This window comes from Mytilus galloprovincialis, chromosome 9 (genome assembly GCF_965363235.1).
Source record: "Mytilus galloprovincialis chromosome 9, xbMytGall1.hap1.1, whole genome shotgun sequence".
NCBI classification, from domain to species: Eukaryota; Metazoa; Mollusca; class Bivalvia; order Mytilida; family Mytilidae; genus Mytilus; species Mytilus galloprovincialis.
In genome coordinates, this window is record NC_134846.1 from 81,511,450 (window position 1) to 81,532,720 (window position 21,271).

General features: G+C 32.6%; 3 protein-coding genes and 1 long non-coding RNA gene across 4 annotated transcripts in view; all 4 read right to left on the bottom strand.

Annotated features, from left to right (window-relative positions):
• The window catches only part of LOC143046845 (uncharacterized), a 148,422-nt gene extending 145,065 nt beyond the window's left edge, over positions 1-3,357 (bottom strand). The window contains exons 1-3 of the mRNA XM_076219908.1: positions 3,053-3,357; positions 2,569-2,726; positions 572-742 (exon numbers count right to left, since the gene is read on the bottom strand). Coding sequence (XP_076076023.1) covers positions 572-742; positions 2,569-2,726; positions 3,053-3,357 — 634 coding nt within the window. The remainder of the gene's footprint in view (positions 1-571; positions 743-2,568; positions 2,727-3,052) is intronic.
• A 373-nt stretch (positions 3,358-3,730) lies between these two features.
• Positions 3,731-5,952, bottom strand: LOC143046126 (uncharacterized). The gene is made up of 3 exons (XR_012969073.1): positions 5,717-5,952; positions 5,166-5,335; positions 3,731-3,896 (listed from the first exon to the last, which is right to left on the bottom strand). It is a non-coding gene; the product is annotated as an uncharacterized LOC143046126 (long non-coding RNA).
• A 1,095-nt stretch (positions 5,953-7,047) lies between these two features.
• On the bottom strand, positions 7,048-9,802 carry LOC143046847 (uncharacterized). The gene is made up of 4 exons (XM_076219909.1): positions 9,600-9,802; positions 9,075-9,117; positions 8,372-8,535; positions 7,048-7,205 (listed from the first exon to the last, which is right to left on the bottom strand). The coding sequence occupies exons 1-4, from the start codon at positions 9,721-9,723 to the stop codon at positions 7,048-7,050; spliced, it is 489 nt and encodes a 162-aa protein (XP_076076024.1). The 5' UTR covers positions 9,724-9,802.
• Positions 9,803-9,835: 33 nt separating this feature from the next.
• Positions 9,836-20,337, bottom strand: LOC143046848 (uncharacterized). The gene is made up of 9 exons (XM_076219910.1): positions 20,128-20,337; positions 18,069-18,111; positions 15,834-15,994; positions 14,963-15,136; positions 12,483-12,695; positions 12,200-12,242; positions 11,149-11,312; positions 10,391-10,561; positions 9,836-9,939 (listed from the first exon to the last, which is right to left on the bottom strand). Exons 1-9 carry the CDS (start codon positions 20,321-20,323, stop codon positions 9,836-9,838), a joined length of 1,269 nt encoding a protein of 422 aa, XP_076076025.1. The 5' UTR covers positions 20,324-20,337.
• Between the last annotated feature and the right edge of the window lie 934 nt (positions 20,338-21,271).

Here is a 21,271-nt window from a genome sequence, read left to right on the forward strand (position 1 = left end):
CATATTTGATGGTAGTGTTGGCAATAAGTCTACTTCACAAGCTGAAAATAAATGCCATATATCATATAAGTAGACAACAAACAATACTGGATATCTGCACATCACTCATGTAAATACATGCCATGTTGATAATGAAATATTTTCTCCACAAGCTGAAACACAGATATCTTAATTCCACCTATAAATATCTCTTCGTACCTGTTGTTCGTTTGTAATTCATTTCGTTCCAATTTTTTTTAAAATGTCATTGGATTCCTTTCTGACATTGATGTATGACCACTTTCTCCTTTCGAATCATATAAAACAGATTTTGATTAAATTCAAATCTGCAATTTTGAAAGCAAATTACTGCAAATCCATTTATTTTGTTCAACTAGTGGTACCAATTTTCATGGATTTAGGAAAAATTGTATTTTCATCGTTATTTGATATTTGTGATTTTTCAAAAGTCTGCATACAAGCATTTAGAAAATTTGTAAGTTGATCAAACTAAAGAAACCACAAAATCCATTAATCCTACAAATTATGATTAATCCACAGTATTTGACAAACATTTTTAGAAAATACATACATCCAGCATTCCATCTGTTAGTATCAGCTTGATAGGTTGACACCTCACATTGAGGATTCAGTAGATAGCCAGCTATACCTAATTCTTCCATCAATCTATCAACATAATAGGACTGTAGCTGTGATCCCAAATCTATCTCGTTATTATCTAGCCAGGCAGCCAAAGAAAATCCTGTGTACAAATTAAACAGTTCATTAAATGTTCTTCTGTACCATATGATAACAGTTTTGCCATATATTCCACTTTATAAAATATAAAGGGCTGACATAAACCTCATTATTTTTTTCCTATCCTTAAAAAGGAACCTACAACTCCTGTATCAGACATGTGACAGAGTTGTCAAGCCACAACTGGAGATTTGGAAATTTTCAGCTGGAGTTTAGGCTTCATAACTGGAGATTTTTTATCGACCTTTTATCAACATACGTGATGTAGTTTTTTTTAGTGTTTAAACTGCATATCTTTCTTTTTTGTTAACAAAGCAATGATTCCATACCTTTCAACACCTGCATAGACCTTTTTACTTGATACAAATAGAAGATAAGGGGTTTTCAAATATTTATTATTATGCAATAGTATAGTTCAAGATTAAGTGATTCGCCATCATACATCATTTGTACATAGTTGGCAAAAAGTATCTCTGCTTAAGCTACATTGTCAACTTTTGGTACCACTATTAAACATGCTAGTAACAGAAGGTGTTGAAATGATATACATTTGAAAAGGGCTTTCTGTTGGGTAGTTGTCTCCATATTTGGTCAGGTCATTAGGGCCACCATAGTCAGCTTTGCATGAAGTGTAGTAAGCATGGTCTTGACCTTAGGCACTGGATTTGCACCATTTGAAAGCAGATCTCCAGGCAGAGTTTAATTTGGTTAGATACTTGGTCTTGTTAAAATGTGCTGCTGAGGTATTTGGTGATAACATACAGTCATGACAGTTTGCATTTTGTCAAATATTAAAATTTTAGAATTGTCCAAGACAAACATACTCATATAGGTATTCCTTTAGCTTGGATAGAATACAAGACATAACTATCATATTTGAGTTGATTTCAATTGTCTTTGAGATTCAGTAACTGACCCTTGCAGAATTGTTATCAACAGCATCAAATTAATTATAAAAGAATAAAGTCATTGTTTATACAAATAATCTCTTGTCAGTATTTCACTTTTAATCATCCAGCTATATGTCTTAAACTAGCTAGTTATCACCAGGTATTGCCAATTGTCTTTTTTTGTTGTATACACAGTCTAATCCTTAACACCTTCATTGATTAAAGGACGCTAATTACCTATTTACTTTTTTGACACAAAATCAAAACAGAAAATGGTGACTTCCTGTTTTCTCACTTTTCCCATACCAATTTCGAGTTTCGCTGACTTCTCTGTCTGTACTCAAATTTTGTAAACAAAAATGTCTACTGAAAATTTTCTAGGTTGACATTTTCAAAAAGCGGAAGTTTTCGATTCTAACGGTAGGGACGAAAGAGGGTCTGAAAAGCGGGAGATTTTGACTCCCGCCGGAAGAATCACATGTATGCTGTATAATGTTCCTTGGTCAATTACTGATTTCAATCAGATCTTTGGCAATTCTATTATCTTATCTTATCTGTCTCAAAATTGTAGCTTATGCTGAGTATAAGTGTTGTTTTATACAGACAGAATGGTTTCTTTCACTTTTGATTTGGCTGTTAAATACAAAGGATGTTTACTCTATAGGAATAAGTTTTTTGTAACTTGGCATTTGTCGTCTCCAATGTGTTTACATGTCTATGTAGGTCTCAAGTCGTCACTTTGCATCTGTCGCTCAATATTACCTTTAAGCTGTCATATTCCTCCAGGACGAAAGTATAAACTAATACAAATGGACATCCCTCAAGCATCATTTAGAGTTTGGAGACTTTATGGCATAATCAAAATGAACATAATGGAATCCCAACAGTAAGGTAAACTGCGATGATAACAGCCATATTAAGGTGACCTTTATTTTCTCACCTGGAATTTCTTGATTAAAATCACACAAAGGTATAGGAAGTTTGGTATTTTCCAGTATTTTCAAGTCTACAGCACAAGGTCCATTAGCTTCATAACACACACTAATGTTCACACTGACAACAAACATCCTTTCATGGAAAAACTCATGGATTTTGTAACTGAAAAAAATGAGAACATAAACATACTATAAAGACTTGTATTCTTGGGAACCCAAGTTGCAACAAGTAACTTTTATTGAATGAATCTCTCAAAATGACAATTATTTGATGCAGCTGTATGAAGATTTCTTAAAATAAACTTAACTGAGTACTTCACAGATATTTTAAAATAGCATATCATCAAAAACAAAATAGATGTGGTATGCAAAACAGGAAAAAAATCAACAGGAAATGTGAGATAATACAAAGAATGTTTGAAACAGTTGAAAAGAAAATTTGAAACTTAAGGATCATGAAATGTTGTATTTCATCACAAATTAATTTACCTCACTCTAACAAATCCATTTAAAGAGAAAGTTTGTATTTCCCCATAGTCTATATCCAGCATGGTTGTAGTATGTTTATAATTCTCTACACCAACAGTAAAGGTGTTGTGACAGGTATCCAGTACTACATAGGTATTGACAGATAATCCTAGTTTATCTACCTGTATACAACAATCTATACCTGTACAGGTATCAGACAGGTAACAGGAGATTCCAGCAGGTAAAGAAACAGATATATCTACAGAACTATTACATTCTGAAATGTTAAAAGAAATGTTCTCAACAAAGCAATTTGAAAATAGCATTTTGTAAGCCAAAAAATTAAGGATTAATTTCACATTAATTATATTATCAAACATCAGTTTTGATAACCAATATAAAGCTGTTGGGTATGTGATGCAGCAATAAAGCTAAATAATGAACGGACCGAGCAGCTAAAATTTAAATTACTTATTAGATTTGTTTATCTATTAGTCTATGGTCTTTTTACTATTTATATGTAAGTAAAAGTTTTAAGTGTTCTATTTATGGAACATAAAAATGTTGTAATAAAAAATAAAAGAATATTTCTGAGGACACAAATACCCTAGCTCAAGCTTTACAATTTAAAAAAGGGACATAACTATAGAACAGGAAAATTGTTTAAAATAAAATTTAAACTTACTGTCCAGATTCCATCTGTTATTGTTTGCAGGTTGATACGGAGGCTGATTTCTGTCACACTGTGGATCCTTCATGTATTCATTAATGCCAAGTTTATAGAGCAGCTGTGCAACAATAACTTCTTCTAAAGTTTCTGTATCAGCTATTAAATTCTCTGTCTTCCATGTTGTTAATGAAAAATCTACCAAACAAATAAGTTAAAACAATTCTATATTGAAAACTAGTAATCTTCAAAATAAGTTAAAAATATTTACTGGAAAAGGAATAAACAAATATGGAAAGATTCTATCTAGAAAAAGTACTAAAACTAGACAACACATAAGCTTGTCATGATTGCCTTGCAAAATGGTATGCATTTAGGATTCAAACCAAATACACTGCCTTCAGTCTGTATCTACCATGGTACCCTAAATCCACTTTTTTTAAATGGTGTTGAACTTTTCATAGATTTCTTAAATTTTGTTTCCAAAGGGATTCAATGAACATGAAAGCTTCCCACTGGATACCTGGTGACAATACTAAGAAAGTCTGAACCTTTGTAATTAGTAAATGAAAAGAAACCTTTTGTCATATCTTGTTTCAATTTGTTAAGGGGTTACCACAAAGAAATTTTTCCACTTGCTAATCTGTATCAAATATTTAATACTTAGTACATGTATTCTAAAACAAACCGTCTAACCGACTTTGCTTGTAACACTGTTTTTTACCACCAAAAAGATTTCTATACACAGTTTAAGCTTAAAAGTGCCCCACTGGTGGCCATATTAGAATACACATATCAGACACAGCAGCAGCAACATTCTTATGATCTATTATCAATAAATATTTAGAGCAATCAAAGTAGATCTTGCTAGTTTCACAGATCATAATCAAATTTATGTTGCAAGTCTTTAAGATAAAGGTTCAGCTACAATTAATCTTAATATTATCAAGGATCCACGAAAGTGAGATTAAAGTCAGATGAATTCTTGTAGAATAAAACGAAGCAATGTACTCATGAAATCAGCTAATTATTTAAAACTGTCACAAAATGGTATTGAAATTGAAATAAAATTGTAGATACAAAAAGAGAATATATCAGCCATCAACCTAAATTATTTAAGGAATGACTGTAACATTTTTTCTGTCTATGAAGAAATAACATAAAAAATTTGGTGCACACTGAATTACACGTGTAGGGGTTTATTTAAGTGTGCACCACATATTTTATGTTATTTTGAATACAGAAAAAATATTACAGTCATTTCTTATAATTTAATTCTTAATTCCCTTTTAAACCGTAGAAAACCATGAAAAAACGTTGACGACGTCACGGTCACATGACTAAATTATGTCTATGGGCTCATAACAAAATAACGTCAGCCAATCAGAAGACACGTTACATCCAAAATTAAATTATACATATATAACTGTTACTTATATTTTTTCCACAAGTAAAAATAAAGCTTACTTGATTTTAAGAATCCCATATTCCAGTTACATATAGGTTTAGCTAACTTAGCATTGGTTAGGATTGGTAAATTCACTATACAGTTGTTTGGGTCCTTCTCTTCCATACAAATATGGAAACTCAAATCTACCATGAACATATTCTCACTCTTTAAGTCAAATACCTTAAGTCTAAAATAATGTACAAGCAACAATCACATTTTAACATACAATACAATATGAATAAACATGATATTGTTTTCAATGAAAGAAAATAAATTGTAATAAGAGATTTATGGGAAGCTATAGATACGAAAAGGGTACCCCTCAAATGTGTGTACTCTATACAGTGTGCAGATATGCCCATGTCATTCCAAATCAATTATTGAAGAAATGACATTGAAGGTACAAAAATACACTCTGTGATTAAGAATCTGTAAAAGTTTTAAATAGGTCTCTCATGCAGTTCAAGAGCAGTTATGGAAATGCAAATGGTACCAAAGCAACTAAGAAAAAAATTGCATAGGGGAAGACATCTTTTTAAAAATAAGTTTTTCTACCAACAATACATACTTGAGAATGATACCTCCTTGAAGTGAGAATTTGTGAGTTTCTCCCCATGTATATTTCAGGAGTGACATCTTTACATGTAGTTTCTCTATAGTTAAGGACATAGTGTATGCACAAGGATCGATATGAATCTCATACATGATGGCCTGACTAATTAACTGGACGTCCATACAGCATGATAAAGCAGAACAGCTTGGTGGTATTGCACAGGATAATGATGAAGGTAAGGTTAAGGTCAAATAACTACCAGTACATTCTGTAATAAAAAATAAAACAAAATTTCAAATTTATCCGAGAGAAATCTTTCAGCTGCTCTTTAAAACTAACATACCAGTAAACAATAATCATTTCAAGTTTTTTTTATATCCATATTTTTGGGCATTTTTCTGTTTTCTTCCACTTATTATAGATTACAGTAACATTTTTGTATGTTCTACTTTTCTCTATGTGTTTGTAATTTTTTTTTATCATATTGTTTTTACTGAGTATCCAGATGGGAGTTATTTTCATTGGTGGATTCAGGGGGGGGGGGGGTCCTGGGAGGTGGAACCCCAACTTTTTTTTTGGATGATCAATGCATTTGAATGGGAGCATATAGTTAGAACCCCCTTGACTCTGGGTTGGGATCCCCACCCCTTTTTAAAATGGCTGGATCTGCCCCTGGGTTTATATTAAAGGTTGAATTGAAGTAGGATATATCACAATATTTGTTTTCAAGAAATATGAGATTCTAAGTTCACTTATTTAATATAAATTGAATAGGGAAAAAGTTTTCTTTGGTTAAATAAAGCAGAAACATTATTAGCAGAATTTTATCATTAAGATCCTTTAATTTCAGGAATAAAATATCAATTTTGTAATATCCATCCCCTATCCATCCTTTTTCTTGTAAATCTTTCTAACTGGTTTATAGTAGTTATATTCAGTTAAAAGATCAAATTAAACATTTTACACATCATTTAAAAATAACTGCTGTCTAATCAATATATTCTTTGGTTATTAAATAATTCTACTATTCTATATTTTTTCTTTATAGTCTTAAATACATTTTTACATAATCATGATAAAAGGTGAGGTGTTACAATTTGTTTGCAAGTACATTGAGATAAAAATTAGATTTGTCTTAAATGTTTGCATGTTGTAAAAACATGATACAAACTACCACATAATAACATTAGCAATACATACAAGACAGTAACTACATATATGTATTTTTAGTTGAACTATATCAAAAAATTTTAAAGATATTTTTCATTTTTAAGACTTGAACAAAATCACTGTTACCTTTGTCTTACATGTAAATATTGTAAAATATATATTCTACTGGAAAAAAACTAACCGTTGATGAATTGATTAGAAGTTACATTACACGGAAAATCCAGAAGAAAATCACTCAGTCCAAGTTGCTCCAGTAAAACATTTCTAACTGCTAGAGGTAGTTGCTCAGATAAAGTTTCGTTCTGTTCTTTTAATAACCTCAACAGGGAAAATTCTTAAAATGTACAAAAAAGTAATATATTTTTTTATTTTCTTTTTATAATTTCACAAAATTCACATAACATTTCATTGCATATTTAAGATAATAACCATCATTGATAATTTTCATCCCTTTTTTACCTGCGTACAAGCTTTAGCAACCATGTAACCTCAAATTTCCAAAATATTCTGTAGAAACACCAAATACAAAATTAAAAGAATGGTGCTTTAAAACACCCAAGATATGTGTTTATGACTATTTTTTTTTTAATGCAATGAAACACAGGATTAATTTCGTACAACTATCGAAATCAAAGGAACGTTTTTTTCAACCCTTGTTTGTATGCAACCAGATGTGACATACTATGGTTTGTTGGTATTAGATCATATGTTAATACCTGGAATATTAAATCCTGTTCGCCAATCACAGAAAACTTATGTTAATACCTGGAATATTAAATCCTGTTCCCCAATCACAGATAACTTATGTTAATACCTGGAATATTAAATCCTGTTCCCCAATCACAGAAAACATATGTTAATACCTGGAATATTAAATCCTGTTCCCCAATCACAGAAAACTTATGTTAATACCTGGAATATTAAATCCTGTTCCCCAATCACAGATAACTTATGTTAATACCTGGAATATTAAATCCTGTTCCCCAATCACAGAAAACTTATGTTAATACCTGGAATATTAAATCCTGTTCCCCAATCACAGATAACTTATGTTAATACCTGGAATATTAAATCCTGTTCCCCAATCACAGATAACTTATGTTAATACCTGGAATATTAAGTCCTGTTCCCCAATCACAGAAAACTTATGTTAATACCTGGAATATTAAATCCTCTTCCCCAATCACAGAAAACATAGGTTAATACCTGGAATATTAAGTCCTGTTCCCCAATCACAGAAAACATAGGTTAATACCTGGAATATTAAGTCCTGTTCCCCAATCACAGAAAACATAGGTTAATACCTGGAATATTAAGTCCTGTTCCCCAATCACAGAAAACATATGTTAATACCTGGAATATTAAATCCTGTTCCCCAATCACAGAAAACATAGGTTAATACCTGGAATATTAAGTCCTGTTCCCCAATCACAGAAAACATAGGTTAATACCTGGAATATTAAGTCCTGTTCCCCAATCACAGAAAACTTATGTTAATACCTGGAATATTAAATCCTGTTCCCCAATCACAGAACACTTTAGGTAATCTGTACCCATTGAACACAGTCATGGTAAAGTAACAACTTTTCTGTGATTCAAAACAAACACTCATGTTCAGATTTATCTCATACTCCTGGTCAGCTGATATGTCCTCTATCTTGTACCTATAAGTATGAAAAGTTTATTATTTAAATAAAATTTTACATTTAAAAGACAAAATTTAATTCTTATGCCTGTTTGGCTATTTATCCCTAAGAATGGCAACGGTCTATAAAATAATCTAGTTTCTAGCAGTCACAAATAAAACAGACTTGTAGATCAACAAATACATTTATTTCCTTTTGTGTATTCCATTTTCAGTGGGTTGTAATCATTTTGAATATACACTTACTAACAGAGCTTATAATATGTTTTACCTAGTTCCAAGTTAATATCCACAACTCTTCAAAGCATGAACTTTAAAGATGGTTTTATGAAATAGTCTTTTATCCACAGGAGGATATATTCTAAGTTTGCTTATGTTAATTACCTTGGAGTGCTGAACATTTGTTTACCATCTTATTTTCCAACATTAACAGTTTCATTATGTGATACATGTGTCTTCATGGATAATTCATCTCAACTAAAAATTTTCATTATTTAACGATAGAGTAAATGCCAAAGAAAGAATCCACACCGATTATAATAAAATTGTCTCACTTACTCTAATCTTATAACATTCATTAGGTATTTCTTTTCTTGAATACCTATGAGCAAAAAAGAAAAAGACATCAAATCTTTAGAAACTCAACCATTACAACATATTATAAGTAAAAGTTAGTACTTTTTACAAAATTTTAGCTTCTAAACGGTCATATTGATATTAATAAATGACTGCTACAAGATTTAACCCCAATCAGAACTCAACCAATCAAAAAACTTGATTTTGTGTTTCAAACACAAACTATGTACTCCAAGAATTTGTTTTATGACCATAGGCCATATATTGGTTAGATGATTTGTTTTGATCCATCAAAGTATTTTTGAGGGATTAATTCTTTAAGTTAATTCAAACCTGTAGCAAGCTATGGCTCGTATCAAATTAATATTCAATCTTTAAAAAAGACAGAAATTTCATTCACATATTAAAACTATTTGAAGTCCTTTTTTTCTCTAAAAATCAATTATGAATTCAGAAGAATACACATAATAAAGATAGTAATAAGTAAATTGAATGATCAGCTCTTACCCCAGTGATAATCAAAAAGATCAATCTGTTCAGTTAATTTCTCAATACCAAACTTAAGGTAGTGATTACAAGTGTCTATCTCTACAAAGGTTGAAAATGATTTCTTCAGAAATCCAACCTCCATACAACATTTCACAGCAGTACATGTATCCTCTAGAACACATACAGCTGTATTTGGTACAGGTGGTAATGACAAGGCCTGGTCACATTCTAAAGGAAAGAAAAAAATACAAGAATTATAATCCAACCACCATAGAACATTTCACAGCAGTACATGTATCCTCTAGTACACACACAGCTGTATTTAGTAAAGCTGGCAATGACAAGGCCTGGTCACATTCTAAAATGAACAAAAATACAAAGTTTTATATCTAAGTATGGGTAATTATGATTTTATTACACTACTTCTAAAGAAAACATGAAATCTGAGGTTCCATATATATCAATTACAGAAGAACAAGTATAGCAGACATTTAAACATAGAGCTAATATGTATCAATTTCAGAATATATGGCATACTAGAGATGTAATTTACACTAGGAATAACTACAAAAGCTAAATATACCCAGGAACTATCTTACAAATGATTTTCAAATCTGAGAATCTTGTACAAAGTCTCCTCTAATGGTATTATCACTATATCAAGAAAATTCTATCTACCCAAATATTGCTCCCCTGAATTTCCCCCGACATGGTGAGAAATAATGGGTTATAGTACTACCTGATGATTTGGTGTAGAGGTCACTAGTGTAATTTTACATGGACAATAGATCCAGTAATAAATTAGTTACCAGATTTCCATCCCTGATGATTTGGTGTGTAGTCCTCTGTTGTAATGTTGCATGGATCATCACTCAGGTAACTGGATATACCCAAATCTTCCATCAGTTTCTGTATAAAAGGTTCAGTCAAGGTGTTAATTTCCTCCCCAGCATCAGCCACATACTTCTCCAGAGAAAAGTCTATAATAATTCAAATAATTATCATTTTCATTTCTGTATGAAATGACAATTCATAAATCGTGTCAAATTTATTACTTATAATTTACTTATTTAAAAACCTCTTGAAATGAAATTTGAAAATCTAAACAAAAATTTTGCTGTCTTCCAATTTTGATTATGTTTTTTAAGGAGACAATCTTGATCAATGATAATTAGCAGATCAGAATCCATATCATTTGTGATCCCATTTTCATCTCTTGACTAATGAGTTAGTGTAAACAAGAACAGATTTGAACTTGTTTGGAACTTTTGAGTTATATTCCTTGTTCTGTATATCAGAATCAAAGTGCTTATCAGAATCAAAATGGTCATGGATAGGATGTACATGATGTATAGAATGTTATGAGCAATGCACTATATTTTGTGTAGCAAAAAAGGTAGTGATAAGTCTTGGAAGATTTAGATATCAAGTCAGTCCCATAAGGTTTTGATTGCATTTCATGCAATCTTTTCCTAATTATAAAAATCGATATCATTTGCAAAAATAGTCTTATGATTGACAAATTCAACAGTTAGGAATTGGTATCACATGCCATTTGCAAACTAACCTGGAATAGAGAAGTTGGCTTCCCAATTACAAAGTATTTTAGGTACCAGAGCATCTTTAAACAGGACAATCTCATACAGGCAAGGTTCATTGGACTCGAAACAAATACTCAGGTTCAAGTCAACACGGAATTTTCTCTGTATTTGTAAATCCTCTATCTTATAACTGTAAAAAATAATTCATTTTCAATTTTACAAGATTTCCACTCATTCTCTTGCAGTTCATTCATGTTGCCTGAAGGAAAGGAGTATAACTGATACTACAATCTGCAACTAGTACTACTACTACTAACACACAACTTCAAACATGTTTTCTATAGTATCTAATTGCTTGATCTAATTCCCAGAGAAGCAGTTATCCATAAAGTTGTGTCAGTGCAATAACTTTATTCACATTTGCAATAATATATAATGCATTTTCTTAATAAATGTTATCTTGGGCAAGAAAATAAATTTCAAAAATGCTTCCTCAAGAAAAAAAAAAATCACTGAAGATCTACAGAATCTATTTCACTTGGCTTTATAAGGTTTTTCATTCTTTATTTTTTGCATTGAAACTATTGCATGACCTTAAAATGAAAATATTTATTAAATCATTACAAATAAGAATGTGTCTATAGCACATGGATGCACTGTCATTTTCTATGTTCAGTGGACTGTGAAATTGGGATCAAAGCTCTAATTTGGCACTTAAATTAGAAAGATCATATCATAAGGAATATGTTTATGAAGTTTCATGTTGATTGGACATAATTTCATCAAAAACGTCCTTGACAAAAACTGTAACCTGAAGTGGGCACTATCATTTTCTATGTTCAGTGGACAGTGAAATTGGGATGAAAACTCTAATTTGGCATTAACATTAGAAAGATCATAGGTAAGGGAACAGGTATATAGGTACTAAGTTTCAAGTTGACCAAAAACTTTCACCAAAAACTTTAACCTGTAGCAGGACAAAAGCACAGAAGAAGGAATGAACAGACTCTGTCTGAAAAACATGATGCCCTATGTGGGGTATACAAAAATGCTGAACCCATAGAATAGTGCACTTACCTAATTCTTATGACCCCTTTCAGGTTGAAATACTCAGTAGTTCCTGAAAAAAAAGAATTTATAGCTAAACATAAATGTTTTCATTGTTGACCTAAAAACTGGTTATCATACAGAATGTTCCGGTATGAAAGATAAAATATCCTTGGTTCTTTTTTTCATGCAATTTATGCAACAATAAAAAAAAACTGCAAAATTCAAAAATTACTTTTACAATCATTACAATTTTAATTAATAACATTTCAAATATTATTATTTTCTAATCATGAGTAAACAGATTCTTTACCAAACTGATAATCTGTCAAACTTATAGGATCCAGCTTCAGTTTTTCTATTCCAAGTTTGAATGTGTTGTCACATGTGTTCAGATCAATATAGGCGTGGAATGAACGATGTAAGAAATCCACATCTATACAGCAATCCACAGCCGTACAGTGAGATGGCATGTAACAGGAGGCTGGAATGATCAGTTCCTGTAAAGTAACACTGAGTGGACATTCTGAAAATAAATTTATTGTATAGCATGAAACATATCCAACAGAACATCACAGAGTTAAAATTCAATACTCTTTGATATTGAAACAAGAGGCTGTCACAACGACAGCAAACCGGATTTATTAATATTTATTTGTGTCCTGGCAATATCACAAGAACCATTACTGATGAATGGTGAAAGTGAAAATCGTCAATATCAAATTTGACCTCCATTTTGTCATCAGTATCAACATCTTAAAATTTGAAAAGCTTAGATTGAATGGTTCATGAGTAAATGCAACAACGTGAATGGAAACGCCATTTCACAATCTTTCAAGAACCATAACTCCTGAACGGTAAAAGTCAAAATCGTCATTATTGAACTTGACCTCTAATTTTCCATAACATATAAAAATTTCAAAAGCTTTGGTTGAATGGTTCATGAGAAAATGCACGGACACCACTGGAAACACCATTTTTCAATCTTTCAAGAACCATAACTCCTGAACGGTAAAAGTCAAAATCGTCATTATTGAACTTGACCTCCATTTTGTCATCAGTAACAACATATTAAAATTTGGGAAGCTTTGTTAGAACAGTTCATGCGTAAATGCACGGACACGACTGGAAACTCCATTTTTCAATCTTAAGAACCATAACTCCTGAACGGTAAAAGTCAAAATCACCATTATTGAACTTGACCTCCATTTTGTCATCAGTAACAACATATTAAAATTTGGGAAGCTTAGGTAGAACAGTTCATGCGTAAATGCACGGACACGACTGGAAACGCCATTTTTTAATCTTTCAAGAACCATAACTCCTGAACGGTAAAAGTCAAAATTGCCATTATTGAACTTGACCTTCATTTAGTTGTTAGTAACAACATATTAAAATTTTAAACGCTTTGGTTGAACGGTTCATGAGTTAATGCACGGACAACATTTGATTGCTGCCCGCCCGCCAGCCGTACATCCCCAAATCAATAACCGACATTTTTGTCACAAAAATCCGGTTAAAAAGTGTGTCTACAACTTCAAATTATCTTTTTCTTCAGGGGCACAAACCTAAAATCTTGTGCAATATAAAAACTAATCATGACAATATTTTTGCAATAACTCTTTAATATAATATGGTCAACATGATGCTGCATCTACAGCTGTAGCATGTAGCTTGTTGGCCTTGGAAACATACACCCACACCTTTGTAAGATATTGACAAATAATTCCACACCTTGTAGGTATTGCAAAAACTCACAAGTTATGCCAAACAGGAACTTACAACCCACACAATCTTAAAATTGCCTTCACAGTACAACTTAACATTATAAAGTACAAGGATGTTTAACAATCAATCCTGAATACAAAATCTAAGAAGTATGCTGATAGAATTTGCAAGGGTGACTGGCTCTGAATAAATAGCTTATATGATAAAACTCAACACATTTTAAAAGTTTAAGACAAAATATCAAAACATTCCTCAATACAGAAATTGAGTAATGTTTTACCAAACATTGTTATTTATGTATTATTGTCATTTTGTTTATTTTCTTTGGTTACATCTTCTAACATCAGACTCAGACTTCTCTTGAATTGAATTTTAAATGTGCGTATTGTTTTGCATTTACTTTTCTACATTGGCTAGAGGTATAGGGGGAGGGTTGAGATCTCATAAACATGTTTAACCCCGCCGCATTTTTGCGCCTGTCCCAAGTCAGGAGCCTCTGGCCTTTGTTAGTCTTGTATTTTTTTAATTTTAGTTTCTTGTGTACAATTCGGAAATTAGTATGGCGTTCATTATCACTGAACTAGTATATATTTGTTTAGGGGCCAGCTGAAGGACGCCTCCGGGTGCGGGAATGTCTCGCTACATTGAAGACCTGTTAGTGACCTTCTGCTGTTGTTTTTTCTATGGTCGGGTTGTTGTCTCTTTGACACATTCCCCATTTCCATTCTCAATTTTATTCAATGCTCATATGATATAATAGCAATTTAATGTGTCATTAACAGGTAGCAAATGCCTGCCAGATCTGAAAATGTATATTATGCAACATTACAAAACTAAAGATCTAATATAAAATCATTTCTTGATATAGAAGCTCAGCAATATGTAATGAATTTTATGGACTGAGATGAAACAATGGAAAAAGCTGATTGCCTTGTACAACCTACTCCATGATTAAGATAAAACTATAAGCCAAAACAAGTTTTTCAAGGGGTTCCAATGCTTTTTTAGCATATGGTGTCTGCTTCTGGTCATTAATTCAAAATCTTTCACATATTCTAAAATTACCATTTTTCCAACCATTGATAGATGGACTATACACAGGGCTTGATCTCTGACATGGAGTATCTTGAAGTAAGCCCCCTATTCCTAACTCTTCTATCAGTTTAGTAGCCATTAACTCAGTCAGATGATCTTTGCTGGGCAGAGATAACTGATTTATGTAAGACTGCAAGGAGAAATCTGCAAAATAAAATGGAAAATATGTTGGACTATTTAAAGATAATTTGGACAGTAAAATTGTTATATGTCAATTAGCTTTAAACAAGAATGTGTCCAAAGTACACGGATGCCCCACTCGCACTATCATTTTCCATGTTCAATGGACCGTGAAAATGGGTAAAAAATATAATTAGGCATTAAAATTAGAAAGATCATATCATAGGGAACATTTGTACTAAGTTTCAAGTTGATTGGACTTCAACTTCATCAAAAACTACCTTGACCAAAAACTTTAACCTGAAACTCGCACTTTCATTTTCTATGTTCAGTGAACCGTGAAATTGGGGTCAAAAGTTTAATTTGTCTTTAAAATTAGAAAGATCATATCATAAGGAACATATGTACTAAGTTTCAAATTGATTGGACTTCAGCTTCATCAAAAACTACCTTGACCAAAAACTTTAACCTGAAGCGGGACAGACGGACGAACGAACAGACGGACGAACGAACGGACGCACAGACCAGAAAACATAATGCCCCTCTATTATCGTAGGTGGGGCATAAAAATACATCTTTCATAGCAAAAGTTGACCCTACCACTAATGTAATGGCAGGTTTTAGTGAATTCATCATTTATCTAATATTATGCTTTGATGCCAACTTGCTAGATTTTTTTTCAATCTGCTTTACTATTAGGTTTAAGCATTCAATGTTTTACCTTTAATATCAAATCCTGTGTTCCAGTCACACTGTGTTCTGAGTAGTGATGTATCTTTCATCACTGCAGATTGATAAAGGATTGTCTGATCATCTAATTGTATTGTAACATTGAGGTTTACTCTGAATTCATTCATATCTTCTGTATTGTCTATGGTATAACTGGAAAAAAGAAAGAAACTAGAGGCCCTCAAGAGCCTGTATCATTCACCTGATTCTACTTAGGTTTTTGAAATCATATAAAAAGAAAAAATTTGGCTACAAAGTAACAACACTTGGCCAGCACCTCATTAATAAAGGAACATTTATGCTATGTTTGCTTTCATTCAATTCAGTGGTTCTCTAAAAGAAGACATTTGTTTGTATTTCCCATAGGGTCCTATGTTAAACCAAGTCACCTGCTGGAAGCCACCTTGGTTGATGGATCAGAGACAAAGTAACAACACTTGGTCAGCGTGTCATAAGGAACATTCATGCTATGTTTGACTTCATTCCATTCAGTGGTTCTCTAATAGAAGACATTTGTATGTATTTCCCATTGGGTCCTATGTTAAACTAAGCCCCCCGCTGGCGGCCATCTTGTATGATGGATCGGCTACAAAGTAACAACACTTGGTCAGCACCTTATAAGGAACATTCATGCCAAGTTTGGTTTCATTCCATTCAGTGGTTCTCTAAAAGAAGTCATTTGTATGCATTTCCCATTGGGTTCAATGTTAAACTAAGTCCCCCGCTGGCAGCCATCTTGGATGATGGATCGGCTACAAAGTAACAACACTTGGTCAGCACCTTATAAGGAACATTCATGCCATGTTTGGTTTCATTCCATTCTGTGGTTCTCTAGAAGAAGTTCAAAATGTAAAAAGTTAACGACGACGACGGACAACGACAGACGACGGACGCCAAGTGATGAGAAAAGCTCACTTGGCCCTTCAGACCAGGTGAGCTAAAAATCAGTTGTGTCATGACTGCAAGTTAAACCTGTTCCATCATTTATAACATTCCATTTTTCATATTCATATTGCAAATCAAACAAGAGGATTGCAATCACACATAGCAATATCATTTCGTAAAGATCCATTTACCATATGGTGTAAAACAACCACTGTTTTCCCCCTATAGCCTTTATTAAAATGTCACTTTTCCAAACAAATGTGCAGAATTTATCTTATTTTGTTTTTAATGTTGCTTTTGTCAGATACAATTTTACTCAAACTTGCACATTATTTGTCGGCGTTTTTCTGTATAAAACTAGCGGTTGATCATCGCTGTCATGAATAATAATGATGAAAATATATTATGAGATCGTTCATTAGGATACTTTGGTAAAAAGGTTTGCAACGTTATTTTTTTATTTTCTTTCAAGTCGAAGGTCCCATGCCATTGTCCGTTGGCCGTAGCTAGTAACCAAGTCGAAAGTCCGACTGCAAAAGTGAAAGGTCACAGACCTCGGACCACCGCTAATTGAACACCTGCCTCCAAATTGAAAAGATACAAAAATTCGTCTGATATTTAAAATTGCGTCAACAGCATGAACAGTTGAACTTATTTTAATAGACTACTGACGTAGTTGACTACATATTGACGACAAACAATATTCCTACGACTTTTGCCATTTGGGAAATCTAAACTACTTGTCTTTAGAAATTTTCGGCGACTAAATATTTCACACATTTGTTATCTAACATCTTAGCCAAAAGTTCAGGTGATAATAAAACTACGCAAGGATTCCTAATGTGCTCTACTTCCTATGTGCAAACTTTTGGGTGATTCGACGATCATTTAAGGTTTTTCTGGACATTTTTTTTGTAATCCAGAATTAAAAGTATGAAAAAACTGTCCAATTAGTTATAAATAACCTAATATCCAGCTAGATAATAACAATGATCAACAATGGCACGTATTTCAGCATTTATTGGGTAGATCACAAATCTAGGGTGCTCGCATAAGGCAGCTTAACTGCCTAAAAATGTGCAGAATTTATCTTTTGTTTCAAATAAAAGAATACTTGGCACAAGTTCACCAATCCAAATTTCACCCCTGTTTTGCTGTTTACAAGCTTTGGAAAACACGTTACCTCAAGTTGCAAGTTCTAGAGACATCAAATAGAATAAACGGCTGTGCCATGAGCAAATGATATGCTCATTACTTTTTCAAAGAATAATAACTCCTAAATTTTATAAGAGCTAAAGGGAGCTCACACCAATAGAAAGAAAGCATAATGAAACTAACTTACTCTATGGAAACAAAATCTAACAGCTTCAGCTTCCCTCTGATATCTGGAAGATTCAAATGATAACTTTAAACTTACTGAGCAAACACATAACAGAAACAAGTTTTTAATTTTAACCGAAATTTTTCTTCAGCTTTTATTAACAAACAAGTTCAATGATTGTTTGTTGGTTGCTTAACAAACAGGGGCAAATATTTCATGCATTTTCGGTTAGGAGTATAATTTTACAAGAACATCGACATAATATTTACGGCTCATTGACTGCTTTGAGTAGCATTGTGGAAAATTGTCTTATTAGCAATCATACCACATCTTCTTTATCGTACTTTAAACTGCTTTTAGTACATTTGACATGACCTTTAATAAGTTGACCTCAAAATCAATAGGATCTTCATCTTATTATATATGATGGTTTAATTCCAATCCTGAGGAAAGTTTTACAGTTATCCACAACCAAAAAGGACATTTGATTGGGCCAAAAACATTAATGTCATGTCACTTTGTAGCATGGGAAATAACATGGGTCATTTTAATGTATGCTGTTCTTTTACGAAATAGCAATTATTGCCCGTAGCTAGTAACCAAGTCGAAAGTCCGACTGCAAAAGTGAAAGGTCACAGACCTCGGACCACCGCTAATTGAACACCTGCCTCCAAATTGAAAAGATACAAAAATTCGTCTGATATTTAAAATTGCGTCAACAGCATGAACAGTTGAACTTATTTTAATAGACTACTGACGTAGTTGACTACATATTGACGACAAACAATATTCCTACGACTTTTGCCATTTGGGAAATCTAAACTACTTGTCTTTAGAAATTTTCGGCGACTAAATATTTCACACATTTGTTATCTAACATCTTAGCCAAAAGTTCAGGTGATAATAAAACTACGCAAGGATTCCTAATGTGCTCTACTTCCTATGTGCAAACTTTTGGGTGATTCGACGATCATTTAAGGTTTTTCTGGACATTTTTTTTGTAATCCAGAATTAAAAGTATGAAAAAACTGTCCAATTAGTTATAAATAACCTAATATCCAGCTAGATAATAACAATGATCAACAATGGCACGTATTTCAGCATTTATTGGGTAGATCACAAATCTAGGGTGCTCGCATAAGGCAGCTTAACTGCCTAAAAATGTGCAGAATTTATCTTTTGTTTCAAATAAAAGAATACTTGGCACAAGTTCACCAATCCAAATTTCACCCCTGTTTTGCTGTTTACAAGCTTTGGAAAACACGTTACCTCAAGTTGCAAGTTCTAGAGACATCAAATAGAATAAACGGCTGTGCCATGAGCAAATGATATGCTCATTACTTTTTCAAAGAATAATAACTCCTAAATTTTATAAGAGCTAAAGGGAGCTCACACCAATAGAAAGAAAGCATAATGAAACTAACTTACTCTATGGAAACAAAATCTAACAGCTTCAGCTTCCCTCTGATATCTGGAAGATTCAAATGATAACTTTAAACTTACTGAGCAAACACATAACAGAAACAAGTTTTTAATTTTAACCGAAATTTTTCTTCAGCTTTTATTAACAAACAAGTTCAATGATTGTTTGTTGGTTGCTTAACAAACAGGGGCAAATATTTCATGCATTTTCGGTTAGGAGTATAATTTTACAAGAACATCGACATAATATTTACGGCTCATTGACTGCTTTGAGTAGCATTGTGGAAAATTGTCTTATTAGCAATCATACCACATCTTCTTTATCGTACTTTAAACTGCTTTTAGTACATTTGACATGACCTTTAATAAGTTGACCTCAAAATCAATAGGATCTTCATCTTATTATATATGATGGTTTAATTCCAATCCTGAGGAAAGTTTTACAGTTATCCACAACCAAAAAGGACATTTGATTGGGCCAAAAACATTAATGTCATGTCACTTTGTAGCATGGGAAATAACATGGGTCATTTTAATGTATGCTGTTCTTTTACGAAATAGCAATTATTGCCTGAAAATTATATTGAACAAATGTATTAGTGTGCTTAATTTCCTGCTTTGTGTAATGTTTTTTTTACCAAATTGAATTCTAACATACCAAAAGTATAGTCAAAGATGAACATGTCTTGTGTCAGTTTTTCAACTGAAAATGAAAGTAGTCTTGAGCAGATATCAACAACTACTTCTAAATGTATGTTCCTCCTTAGATAATCTACACTGATGCAGCAATCAACTTTTGTACAGGTCTCATCAATCTTACAGGTAAAAGATGTTGGAAGATTTGGTAAAATCATGTTGATTATATCTGCTGGACAATCTGAAAAAATATTAACATGTTTTAGACACTTTTACAACTAAAAATATATGAATTATACTTTTTTTTGTAGTAAAAAACAAAATGTTCACCCTACAGAAGATGTATGAATATTCCTAATAATAGTGACATTGTTTTCAAGCTTCAAAAGTGATGGTCAAGCAGTTATCTTTATTCTCATCAGTAAACCAAAGAAAACCAACTATATTAGGAAACTATTAACGAGGCATAACTCTTGCTTGGTAAATGGCATGCCATCAAAAACAACCTTGACCTGTAATTGAAGGTCATGATTTGAAATTTAAATAAATTGCTTCGCCGAGCACAGCTGGATACGACTTCAGAGGTCCAACCCGGAACAGTTGGGGCAAAAAAGGACACAATATTTGCGCTTGATACAGGTCTGAGTTTGGAAATTGGTCTCATGTTGTATACACATGTACAGGTTTATGATGAGTATGATTTGCCACCAGCTGTTCCAGAGTTAAAGGTCAACACTCGCAGAAACTATCTTATAGAGGATCTTCAAACTTAAGTTGAAGGTCTGAAGGTAATCATGAGGCACAGTAGAATCCAGGATCACATAGAATGTGTTAGGGGCGTCACTGGCATTCGTCGTCCCCTATGTACTTATATGTCATGTAGGTCTCAAGTCATCACTGGGCATCCGTCTGTCAATATTACTTAAGCTGTCATTTTCCTCCAGGACGAAAGTATAAATAAAAAAAAAAATATTTGAAGAAATTTTTCTTGTTAATTTTTGAAATCTTGAGAAAAACAAGAATGTGTCCATAGTACACGGATGCCCCACTCCCACTATCATTTTCTATGTTCAGTGGACCGTGAAATTGGGGTCAAAACTTTAATTTGGAATTAAAATTAGAAAGATCATATCATAGGGAACATGTGTACTAAGTTTCAAGTTGAT